The following is a 13,135-nucleotide window of genomic DNA, read 5'->3' on the forward strand; positions in this document are numbered from 1 at the left end:
ATAATGGATATTGTTGAAAAAAATCCCTAAATCACAAAATACCACAGTGAAGAGTTTTTCAAGTTTTTCTGTCAAAAATCCCTGAGGAAAAAAAATTCCAGGTTCACTAGTCTGAGGTATTTTCCCACCTGTATTTAACATATCACCTCCTCATGAAAGACATTTAAATAAATCATTGCTACAATATTATTCCTGCTATCTTACTGCATCTAACATATTCACCAACAGCTGAAAAAATAATTTTAAGCACTGTTATCTGTAAAATTAACATATTTTTTTTCTGCAGCATTGTGGTTTTGAAAGGGGAAAAAACCTACATATATATATATTCATGGTGAAAAAGATCAGAAATATCTGATAGAAAAAAAGCATAGAAAATCACATGCTTGAGAGTGGAAAGTTCTAAACATGATCATTTGCAGTAGAAAGTGCTTTGCAACCTTAGCCTAAGACAAATACTATTGAATAATGGCTCCAGGTCTGACAATTAATATCAAATAATACAAGGGTGTAGCTTCTTTGATCTCATTGGAAATTAATGCTCTGTTCACTTGATAATTGCAGAAGACATATGTTGAAAGTTTAGATTTTCATTAGAACTATTCTGTTTTCTTGTATTTGGGGAAGGCAAATTTACTTGCTTGTGCAGAATTTTTGTATTTGACCCTGTCAAACTGCTATCAAAACCGAGAACAAGGCTGGCTTCTCCTTGAGCAATGCAGAAGAGGTTAGCCAAAATCAGAACCTCCTCATGTAGGTATTTCAACAATTTTTTTGTTTGACGAACTTCTATGTTTGGGCTTGTTTTCAGTTTTCCAGTAAAATCAAAACTGAAACTTCTTTATATTTCCCCCCCCCCCCTTTTTTTTTTTCCTTTTCTTTTTTCCAAACAGGTTTTTAATATAAAAATAATTAGAATAGTTTTAAGAACACTGCACTTCCCCACCCCACCCCCACCCCCCGCTGCCCTCCTTCCCTCAACAAAAACTTTTCAGTACTTCACAGTATTACAGACACTGCTATCACACTGTTTCTGCATCGTGTATTTCAAAAAACTATGTCATCTGAGGTTTTGGCACTAAGCATAATCTTATTTGACTCTTGATTTATAGCAGTCTGTCTCCTTTAACCATGAACATTGCATCAGAACGCTTCCGGGGCATAAGCACTGTTACTTACTTCTATTTTACAGTTAACTCATTAAAAATCTGACTCCATTTTAAGAGAAGAGGGGCCTGGTCAGTTTTCCATGCTTCAGTATGGAAAATAAGGCTGGATTAAGTTTAAAAACACAACAACTCCCAGAAGTATCACAGTATGTTAGGAACTTCCTTATCTTCATGAAGAATGTGGATCCATTTTAGACAGTGAATGTAACAAATGCAAGAAAAAACAGGTGTGAGATGTTCTTGTACTGACTACACCATTTTGTCAGTGAAACCTAACCGTAAAGGAGGGTCCAAAAATATCCATCCCAATGCTTTTGTGCACAAGCAGGAGGCAAGGGGCTCCAGGTGAGACACCAGGGCTTGGAGGTGATGATGGTTGCCATGTCTGCCATACCTTGGTGGCCTGCCCCACAGAAACACATGCTGGCCAGCACTGCAACCCTGCCAGGAGGGCAGTGAGACCCTGGAGGGCAGCCCCAACTCTCCCAAGGGCTTGTTCCCTTGCCATCGAGAGGGTAGTGTCATGTCTAAAGCTGCTGCAAACTGTTACTGAGGTGAATGTGCTTAGTAGAAAGGGCTGCCTGAGCCCCAAACGTGCGCGTACCTCATTCACAGGGCGCTGGCTAGCAGGCCTGACCCTTATTGCTGGCTACAGGTTGTTAGCAGCCCCGCCCCGCTACGCTTTTCTTTCCCTTCTCCTCTTTCCCTCTACACCCCCCTCCAACCCACTCCCTCTTCGCCTCTCCCGCTTCCTCTTTTTCCGCCTTCGCGTTTCCTGTCTGAACGGAGAAGGTTTGGCCCTGTGACGCCGCCGTCTCCCAGCTGCTTGCGGCGAGCGACATGGCGGCGGCTCTCTCAATGTCAGCGGCTCTGAGGCACTTTGTCGCGAGGAGTAGGGCCTTCGCGGTCCGCCTGTCGCCGGCCAGGTAACGGGCACTGCGGGCGCTCTGCCTGACGGCCGGGCAGCACCGCCACAACCAGGGGCCCGCCGGCGGCGGCCCGCGAAGGCGGTCGCGCTCCCGAGGAGGCTGACCCGGGCCTAGGGCTTCGCCGCGGCCGCCTCGGGCGCTAGCCCTGGAGGGGGCCGCTTATAGCCCGGCTGCGAGCGGGAGGGGACCGAGATGCCAGCGGGCACCTGACCGAGACCTTCCTCCGGGGCTGTGCGTGTCCGTCCTGTGTGTCCTTGCTGTCTTACTCGTTGTGACGGCCCGCCCGGTGTCCTTGCGGCGCCCGGAGGTCGGTATCTGGTCGAAAAGGTAGAGGAGCCGGAACAGGCAGCGTTTTCCTCGCTGCCAGGAAGCCAGAGAGGGCAATGGCTTCTTCTGTCGTCATCACCGGCACCCCTTTGCCATATTGTGTACCCTGTAGCTTATCTTCTCAGTCCTCTTCCCAAGATCTCTTACTTTTTTTCGGGGAGTACCTAGCTAGTCTTTCACAGATTCCGCGAAATAACGCTGGAAACTGCATTATAATTTTTGGTGGCACTTTGCTGTTTCTGTTTTTAATGCAGAGACCTATATTGAAAGACCAGTACCTGACCTAACCTCTGGCTGAAGATGTATGCATGTGTTTACGTGCAGGCACATGTTTACCTCTGTGCATGTGTCCGGAATTACATATTTGTAAGACTCCCTTATAGTCAGGAGAAAAAAAGGCTGCCCTGGTATTAACTATGATTTTAAAAGTTTGATTTTTCATGGTAATTAAATCTTTACATATAAACATACAAGGTAAGTAGTTTTTTTTAAGCAGTGGGATCTTTATACATCTCCCCTTTCCCCAGTAAATAATAAATAAATAAATAAATCTATATTTACACACATATATAGGACAAGAAGAACTATGGCCATCCTATTTTTTTTACCACTTATTGTGCCCTGACTGTTGGTTACTGCCACTTCTTCTCTTTTAACATGGCACCTGTTTTACAATACTGAAGAGTAATCCTCAGTGTTATAAAAATCTTTGGAATCTGTGAATACGAAGTTAGGAATTTCTGTATGCTAATACAAAAACTGACTGTTCATGTTTGCTTATTTCTGCTATTTTTGTCAGCATTGACACAGCTTGCATGTGTTATGTGGTAAATTACATGTCAGCTCATTGAGAGTAAAATTAATATTTTGTTTTTTAACTTTTTAACGCTGTGTTTTAAACAAATAGTGAGAACAAATAGTGAGAATGAACAGCAAGGAGATGTGAGGTAGGGACTCTTAAAGTTGTCTTTTTTACCAGAGGGAGACTGAAGAATTAGTGTCCCTTAGTATTTGCCTGAGGGTACTGGAACTTAAGTTTCACATTGCGTAGGAGACTACGCAATGTAGTTAAACCTAAATGTTAAACCTAAATGTTTTTTGAAGAAGAGGCAAGGAAATGCACTATGATTCTCTCTAATTTGAAAGGTTTACACATCTTTGCAATCATTACATGCTGGAAGAGTGAGAATAAAAATTTCCTTCAAACAAGGAAAAGATGTTTCAGAACAAGATAGTTATGGCAGTGTGAAGGCTGGCACTCATTGTGTAGATTTTCTAGAATATTGTCGTGATGAAGCAGGCACTGAAACTTGCATCTTTCCTCTTCTCAATTAGTCCTTTATCCAAAAAACATTTTTAAGCAATCTCTGCAGTTGCCCTACTTAGGCAAATCAAAGTACATAGTTTGGCAATATACAAGACCCATTTTTAGCTTTAATATTTCAGAACTTGTGTTTATAAAAGGTGGATAAAGATACTTCCCTGGCTCACAGAATTGTGAGGGGGTCTTATAATACAAACCATTTAAGCTTGTTTCCCAGTTACAATCTGCTGTGACTATTCAAAAGCCTACTTCTTTTCTGAGAACTAACGGTTTGTAGCTTCTTTTGCAATTGCATCTACCGACCGTGTGATACTTGTTTCCTTTCAGAAACATACTGTGATACATACAATTTGATGCAAGTAGCTTCTTTGTTACAAGCTAGGAGTACATTAAAAGTCTTCATCTGTATTGGAGTAATCTGAGTATTTGTCAGTTGGTAGAAAGGATATACTGTTCCAGTACACTAGCTGTGTATCTTAAAATAAATATTAGTATTAGAATTACTAATGAATGGTAACGGTGTTCTTAGGATGTAACTGAAAAAGATGCTGGAATTGTCAAATCTGAGGGCATTTGAGTGATTCTTCCATCACTTCAACACTATGCTTTTGCTTTCTGAAGTTCAGAGTAAGGTTTGGTCAGGTTTCGTATGACTTTGATAAATTACAGTTTCGTGTTATTTGCCTAACTTAGTTTATGGAAGTAATTATTTGAGCACTGTAGGATTAAAGTTAAAACTACAAAGTTTTATTTGCAGGTGTTTTTGCAGACACTTGCCTGTGAAACATCCTGGAGTTCTCAATTTTTTTCAGAACTACTATTACAGAATAATATTGCTGCCATCTAATTTTGAAAAATGTTCCTGAGACTACTTTCCACTAGTCAAAAGAGATTCTATTCTGATTTCCCTGAGTTGTGTTTAGTTCTGACAAATATTATGACATCAGTTTCTTTAAGTTTCATGCCATTTGGAGGAAAGCAGAGAAGAACTATTAAGTCTTGGTTTGGGTTTGTTTTTTGATTTTGTTTTGAGAAGGATTTGTTTCTCCTCGTGGTAGACGTTTTTGGGTTGTTTAGTTTTTTTTCCTTAAGTAGCTTTTTAATTTTGTTTCTATGGTTGTTTGTTTTTTTTTCAAAATAGTATTGTCTTTTCTTATTATATATTTATGTTAAGCTGTATGTTAAAATAGGACTTAGTAGAGTTCACAGACACATATCTGAGTAGACCAGAGACACACAAAGGTGGACAAAGCTCTTACTGCATCTGGATAATAAAAGCACTAATTAATTAGTGTTAGTGCCAGCCAGTGTGACTTTTTTGTCAAATTTGAAATAAGGAGCATGTTGCAGCAGTTACATTATGTATTATTTCACCTATCTGTAATGCATAGCTGCTACTTACTCTTATATCCTGTGCAGGATAATATACATGTAGTGTTGTCAGGTTCAGACACATCAGAAGCTTTGGTTTTTCATTAAGAAAGAAGATAGTTCTACCACATTTAACTTCATCAAAATTAGAGTCTTTTATTGAGCTAAGTTTAAGATAATTCTTGTTCTCAAAGTTGTATGGAATTCCTGCACTGTTTCTTAAAGTTCTAACCCTTTCAGTACAGGTCTGGTTGAAGAAAGGGATGGGTATAAAGATGTGAAAGTAGAAGGGATTAAGAGACTAGGAGACCTAAACTTTAGGAGTAGGACAAGGGAGAGATGTGTTGTTTTGGAAATGGCTGTTTGTCTAATTATAGAGAAGTAAGTAAAGTAGGTGTTGTGACGAGGCTTCTTAAATTGCTGTTCATTATTTGGTGTGTAATATGGAATGACTTATTTTAATTACATTTGATTCCTTCACCTTTGGAATTAGAAACCCAAAGGGGAAGCTTTTTCAGCAAGAGAATGATTATAGAGCCAGGCAGACAGAGGCTTAAGGTACATTTGTGTTGAAAGATAGTAAAAAAGTAATATGCTTGTTTCTGTGCTGTAACAGCTGAAAGCTCTCTGGCTCAGAGCTGTGGGTTACTTACCTAAAATTTGGCATATCTTCTAAATATTAGAGTATTATTATGTGCTAGGTGACATTTATGCAAAATCTACTGACCTGTGGACCTAATAACTTCTATTCTTTGAAGATTTGAAGAGGAGTGGTCATATGATTATAAACCTAACCATGCCCCAAATAATACAAACTCCTCAATCAACCGAACAAAAAAGCCTTAGAGCTGTTAAAGGTGAAGTCTGTCACTGGAACCCTGAAACAGAATGCTTTCCTTCAGGGACCTTGCCATTTTAAATGCTTCTGACACTGCATTTGAAAATGACACTTTGTTTTCAAAACAAACTTCCCGACTTTTTTCTGAAAAAGGCTTTTGTGTTGGTATTTCGTAACACCAAATTTCTGGTATCTCACAGTCTGAGAGAAATGTATTTGTAGAACTTCTTACAATGACCGAGCGTGTTTTTTGGTCAGATAAATATAGGAATTAATAGATTATGAAATACCATATAAACACATGAAGGAAAGGAATTTAAAAGCCATCTGTCAATAGACAGAATTGAAAATCTGTTTTAAGAAAATAATACCATTTACTTTAGTGATGGTTTAATATATACTGTATGTGCAGGAGGTTTATGTCATACTGGAAAAGTAATACTTTTGGGGTTATAAAAATTATCTTCATGCTACCTTAGTATAAGTTTGAGCACTATGACGCAGTTAACCTTGTTATTCCTATATACCTCTCATCTTGATGCAATATTTCCACATGATTGGAAAAGTCCAGAAGACAGTTGGGTTAGGCTGTATTTCTGACTGCTAGGAGCAATCACTTTCAAAGCTCTCACTCGCAAAAACAGGCACTATCAAATGTGCCCTTGAGATTCACAAGTTACAAGCCCCAAAGTAACTCAATTATGTAATTAGTGCCATCTATCTCAATAGCATGCTGCTTTGGCTTTTCACTCACAATTAGATGTAAGCAAAATCAGTATTTAGTATTTCTTTGCTTGGGGAGGAAATGACTGCAAATCAAATCAAGAGTAGGAATTACTAGACCAATGTCCAACTCTCTGCATTAGACTAGTGTAGTAGGTCAACCCCTGGGGAAATCTGGCCTGTTAGACACCTGTTTGGTTTTATTATTTTTGTTACATTAGGACCCTGAGTTAAATTTTGTATTGTTTTGAGAAAAACTAGAAGTTAAAGATACTCCACTCCACCAGGTAGCTAATGACTTTTCTGCTGTTGGCAAGGTTTTCTGTCCTTGATGAAACTGGCTGTTGTAAGAGATGAAAATATTGAGAGGCTTAAGTACTTAAAAGAGAAGCTTGTGCCTCCTCACAAATATTTAAAAAAAAATAAATTTAAAAAAGATTTTTTTTTGTCAGTAGTTTTGGTAAATGTAAATGATCCTGCAGAGTTTATTGTTTTATACATTTATCCATGTGTATTATTTTTTTTCTTGTGACAATACAGTAGGTTTTTATAAGCTTTTAAAATTCTTGCATAAGAATTTGATTCTGAATGTGCTACAGAGTATACTTCTTAAGATCACATTCTGTATTTTTCTCCTTGTAGTTAAGCTAGCAGAAGGTACACTACTCAATGAACTTTACCTTTCTTGAAATGAATATTTCCTAAGAAATGAATGGCATTTTTTTTTGTGCGAGTTTCAAAGTGCAGTTGTCCCCTTCTGGTTGTATAACACTATGTTTAGGTACCATTTTGTTAATAAGCCACTTTCTCACTGCAGTAATTTCTGTCTTAATCTTCCCTTGACCTATGACTGCTGTTGAGGAAGTAAATTAACTTTTGACTCAACTAGACAGACTGTAGGCAGCTCCAGAATGTGTGTGGGCAAACAATTCTTGCAGCTGCTTATTCTTGGAGTGTTAACATGGAAGGTTTCATAAACAGCTTTCATTATTTTTATATTTATTTTTTTTTAGAATCAGATTTTATATATAAAAGTTTGAATATTTTATGAATGTATACTCTACATGTAAATACTTCTGACATTGTCATTTTCTGTTAGTTTAATAAAGTAATATTCTACTAAATGCTAGTGATGGGATTTGTATTAAAGTCAAAAAAATTATTGCAGAGGAAAACCGTTTCTTTTTTGGTAGTTTTAAGTAGAGATTTTTGTGGACACTGCAACCAATGTCAATAATGTTCAGAAATACCATCTTTCAAAACCAGAGATATATTTTATGTCTCTTTAGAGACCTGAGAATAAACAAGTGGCTTACTACTTTCAGTAGAACAACTGCACTTTGAACGAAAAGAAAATAGGCTGAGCTCTTCATGCAGTAGCTTTGACTCCTCTGCTGTGTATTCAAGGAGTGTTTGTATGTGTGATGTAAGTTATTTGAAGGGAAATTCTGCAGCAGTGACATTCTGTCATGTCAGTGTTGATTGTGCCTACTAGAGAGACAAATAGTCTGAATGTTCTCTAAACTAGAATTTCAAGAATAAGGCTTGCATTTCAGGCACCAGTTTCACTTTAAGGGTTTATTCCACGTTAGAAAAGAGTGAGCAATAGCAAGGCAAGCAGTCTCCATTCAGAAAGCTAATAGCTGCTCAGATTGTAAGAATATAAAGAGAATGGCATGAGTACAGAATAGTACCAGTGAAGGAGGAGAGGGTTAGTGTAGAAGAAAGAACACACAAATAGCGTAGCTGATAAGGTTATTTTTATTCTCAAAGATGACTTCTCCCAAAATGCTTGTAAGGTGTGTTTGCGTTAATAAATAAATGAAAGTAAATTGAAAGAAAATGGAGTAAGATAATTATGGAACAACAGGGTGCTCAAGCTTTCTTTTGAAGTGTATTCCCCACTATCAGAATCATGAATTTAAAACATTTTACAACTGTAGGTAATTACCTTTCTGGACAGGAGAGTCTCAGCCTCTCTTTTGCTTTCCAGCTCTTGAGCTTGCAGGTGCATTCTTCTATCCAGATGGTATTTTTTCCCTTTTTCTTTCTTTCTATGGTGTGGGTTTTTTGTTTTTTTTTAATAATATATATACACACACACATGTAATCTGATACTTTTGTAGTGGAGGAGTAAAACATTCTGCGTAAATCAACTGAAAAAACTCTGACTTTTTTTCATCCCTTTGTTATTTCTTGGTAAGAGGGGGAGACTGGGGGAGTAGGGGATTTGTTTTTTTGCTCTTGCACTAAAACCATAGCAATTTAAGTAGCTTGTCATGTTTACTATGTTACTCCTGAGACTACAAAAGCTGATGCTGTAGTCTCTAGTAGAAAGGACTGTTTTTGTGTAGGGGTGGTTGATATTGGCATAGGTTGTTTCCCTGGTTCACCTGCCCTCCACCCAGGTGACCACACTGTCACATGCCTGCTCCAGTGCTAGGATAACAGGACCTATTTTTTGGAATTAGAGGGTAGGAAAGCCAAGCACCTGGGATCCCTGTCTATGGAAGGGGGTGTTGACAAGGCAATTTGAAAACAGACGCAGATCCTCAGCCCCTGAAGATTATTTCTGTGACGTGGAGGAAAGGTACCCTTTCCAGGTAGATCATGAAATCATAGAATTTATTTAGTTGGGAAAGACCTCTATGATCATTGAGTCCAACGGTCAACCTAACACCGCCATTGCCCTAAACCATATTCCAAAGTGCCATGTCTACATGTTTTTTGAACACCTCCAGGGATGGTGACTCCCCCACCTCCCTGGGCAGCCTATTCCAATGCTTGATTACTCTTTGTGTAAAGAAAATTTTCATAATACCCAATCTAAACTTTCCATGGTGCAATTCAAGGCCATTTCCTCTTGTCTGTCACTTGAAACTAGGGAGAAGAGACTGACATCTGCCTCCCTACCACTTTCTTTTAGGTAGTTGTAGAGAGCAATGAGGTCTTCCCTCAGCCTTCTCTTCTCCAGACTAAACAATCACAGTTTCCTCAGCTGCTCTTTATAAGACTTGTTCTCTGGTTCCTTCACCGGCTTTGTTCCCTGAGCACGTGGACCACCATGGAGAGAGGTATCCAGTACCTGAGGGACTTAGCTCTTGACTTGGTGGACAAGAAGCTCAACATGAGCTCTCAGTGTGCACTTGCAGCCCGGAAAGCCAATCAGATCCTGGGCTGCATCAAGAGAAGTGTGGCCAGCAGGTCAAGGGAGGTGATTCTCCCCACTCTGCTCAGCTCTGGTGAGACCCCACTTGGAGTACTGCATCCATTTCTGGAGCCCCTATTGCAAGAGGGATATGGACGTGCTGGAATGTGTCCAGAGAAGGGCCACAAGGATGATCAGAGGGCTGGAGCACCTCTCCTATGAGGACTGACTGAAGGAGTTAGGGCTGTTCAGTCTGGAGAAGAGAAGGCTCCAAGGTGAACTAATTGTGGCCTTGCAGTATCTGAAGGGGGCCTACAAGAAGGCTGGGGAGGGACTTCTCAGGATCTCAGGTAGTGATAGGACTAGGGGGAATGGACTGAATCTGGAGGTGGGGAGATTCAGGCTGGAGGTGAGGAGGAAGTTCATGAGAGTGGTGAAGCCCTGGAATGAGTTGTCCAGGGAGGTGGTTGAGGTCCCATTCCTGGAGGTGTTTAAGCCCAGGCTGGATGAGGCTCTGGCCAGCCTGATTTAGTGTGGGGAGTCCCTGCCCATGGCAGGGGAGTTGGAACTTGGTGATCCTTGTGGTCCCTTCCAACCCTGACTAATACTATGATACTAGCTGTACTGAAGTTGATATACATATTCATCTGAATGATGAGCCCTTAGATCCAAATGAAATCAAATGCACACCACCCATGTGGCAGAAGTTTCTACAAAGTGCAGCACAATCATATGCCAGCTCATTGGTAGTAGTGTCCTGGAAAGATGGCTAGAGACAAATGATGCGTGAATTGGCTGGCCAACTCCAGCAATACAAGGGAAGTCTCCTTTCCTGTGTATGGGCCTGCATTTCAGCTCTGTTGGAACTGTCCCAGGAGTTCTGTCAGTTCCAAGAGAACGCCCTGCTTACTGCAGGGGTGCTGGACTGGGCAATGTCTAGAAGTCATTTCCAATTAAGTGCATGCTATGATTCTACGACTTGTCCTGGTCCCCACCTATATGGTCCCATATCTCAGCATTAGAAGCTGGCACTCTGCTGCCCGAGAGAGAATGTGGGACATTACAGAGTACATAAGGAAGTGGGGTAGAAAAGACTACAGTCCTAGCTGCCTGAGTACATGAGCTGCAAGGGAAAACAATGACAAAAGGATATTCCTCATGAGAGAACCTCCAAATCATTTTCACAAGTGAGCGATTCTGATCAGAATTAGAGGGGCTTTGCCTCCAGCTAGGTGGAGAAAAGGTTTACTGGACTGTGGAGATCTGATGGCCTGGCACATCAGACCTTTAGGAGTAAGTCTCTAGTTGGCACTGGTACACATTGCACCCCAATGACATCAAGCTATAGAGAGCTTGAACCCATCTATGTCTCTGGAATGACAGGAATATCCAAATGGCTAAGGGTGTTGGAAGCTGAAATGGGTCTAACTGAGAATAAATGGCTTAACACCCTGTTGTGACCAACCCAGAGGCACCATGCATCCTTAGGACAGACTGCCTCAGAAGAGGGCATTTTGTAGACACAGCAGGGTATTGATGGGCTTTTTTAATCACTGTCTTGGAGACAGGAAACTGAAGAGTTGTGCTCCTTGGCTGGCCCCCTTCTGTGGTGGGGTCGCTGAACACTGAGGAACAGCAGGGGTCAGCTGCCATCACAGTGGTGCACAAGTGGCAATGTTGCACCAACCAAGATTCAGACTTCCATGCATAAGCTGATTTGTCAACTGGAGAGCCAAGGGGTGATCAGCAAAACTCACCTGCATTGCAACAGCCCCATACGGCCTGTGTGGAAGCCTAACAGAGTCTGGAGCCTGGCAGCAGACTACCGTGGCCTGCAAAAAGTTATGGCAGTGATGAGTACTGCCATGCCAGATGTGCTGGAGCTCCAATACCAACCGGAGGCAAAGGGAGCCAAGTAGTTCTTCTTTATTCCTAAAGCACCAGAGTGCAGGCCACAGTTTGCTTGCACTGGGAGGGCCGTCCAGTACACCTGGAATCCATTGCCCCAGGGGAAGAAACATAGACCTGCCACAGACTGATTCAGACTGCACTGGAACAGGGTGGAACTCTGAAACACCTGCAGTACAGGGATTACATCATTGTATGGGGTGACACAGAAGAGCAAGTTTTTGAGGAAGGGAAGAAAATAATCCAAATCCTTTGAAGACCAGTGCTGCCATCAAATGAAGTCAGGCACATCGAGTTTCTGGGAATAAAATGGCAAGATTGGTGTTGCCAGATCCCAGTGGCTGTGATTAACAACATACCAGTTTTGTCTCTGTGCACCACTACAAAGGAAATCCAGGCTTCCTTGGGTGTTGTGGGTTTCTAGAGGATATGTGTTGCAGACTGTCTGATTGTGAGCCCTCTCTACCAGATGACCTGGAAGAATGATTTTTAATGGGACCCTGAGCAGTGACAAGTCTTTGATTAAGTTAAAAAGGAGATTGTTCATGCAGTAGTCCTTGGACCAGTCTGGCCAGGACAAAATATTAATGATTTGCTTTACACCATAACTAGGAAGAATGGTCCTACTTGAAGCCTGTGGCAGAGAGCACCTGGGGAGTCCTGAGGCCAACCCCTAGGATTTGGAGTCAGGCATACAAAGGATCTGAGGCTAACTAATCTCCAACAGAAAAAGAGATATTGGCAGCATATGAACAAGTTTGAGCACCTTTGGAAGTGGTTGGTATTGACTATCAGTGGGCTGATATTCAAGGGGAGAGTCTCCTCTACCCATGATTCAGCTGATGCCATGTGGCGTAAGGGGGTTGCACTGATAACATAATGGGCTTGAGTAGGGAGCCCTAGCTGTCCAGAAGTCTTGGCAGTAATCACAAACTGGCTAGAGGGCAAATAGCTTGGATATTGCCAGGGGAGGCAACACATACCTGAGAGCCCCTACTCTGTAACAAACTGCCAGATAATGAGAAGTAATATGCCCTGTTCATTGATGGGTCTTGTTGTGTTGTCAGAAAATACTGAAGGTGGAAGGCTGCTTTGTGGTATCCTACAAGATACCTACAAGGTGAAATACATCCAACTGACTTTAAATACTGCAGAGCAGGTATGGTATCTGGTGCTCTCTCTCACTATACCAAGTGGCAAATGCCATTGTGAGGGTGGTTACAGCAATTGAAACAAAGCAACCGGCAGCACAGTTATGAATTATGACAAGATATTGCTGCTCATGTAGGGAACCTGATGGTGAAAGTACACCACATGGATGCCCACGTACCTAAGAGTCGTGTCACTGAAGAACGTCGAAACAATCAGTTAATGGATCAGGCTACTAAGATTGAAGTT

General features: G+C 41.2%; 1 protein-coding gene across 1 annotated transcript in view; it reads left to right on the plus strand.

Annotated features, from left to right (window-relative positions):
- The first annotated feature begins 1,945 nt into the window (after nucleotides 1-1,945).
- Nucleotides 1,946-13,135, plus strand: part of NDUFS4 (NADH:ubiquinone oxidoreductase subunit S4) — a 44,803-nt gene continuing 33,613 nt past the window's right edge. Inside the window, exon 1 of the mRNA XM_054178726.1 lies at nucleotides 1,946-2,095. Coding sequence (XP_054034701.1) covers nucleotides 2,010-2,095 — 86 coding nt within the window. The 5' untranslated portion in view covers nucleotides 1,946-2,009. The remainder of the gene's footprint in view (nucleotides 2,096-13,135) is intronic.

Source organism: Dryobates pubescens, chromosome Z, assembly GCF_014839835.1.
Source record: "Dryobates pubescens isolate bDryPub1 chromosome Z, bDryPub1.pri, whole genome shotgun sequence".
In the NCBI taxonomy this organism is placed as follows: Eukaryota; Metazoa; Chordata; class Aves; order Piciformes; family Picidae; genus Dryobates; species Dryobates pubescens.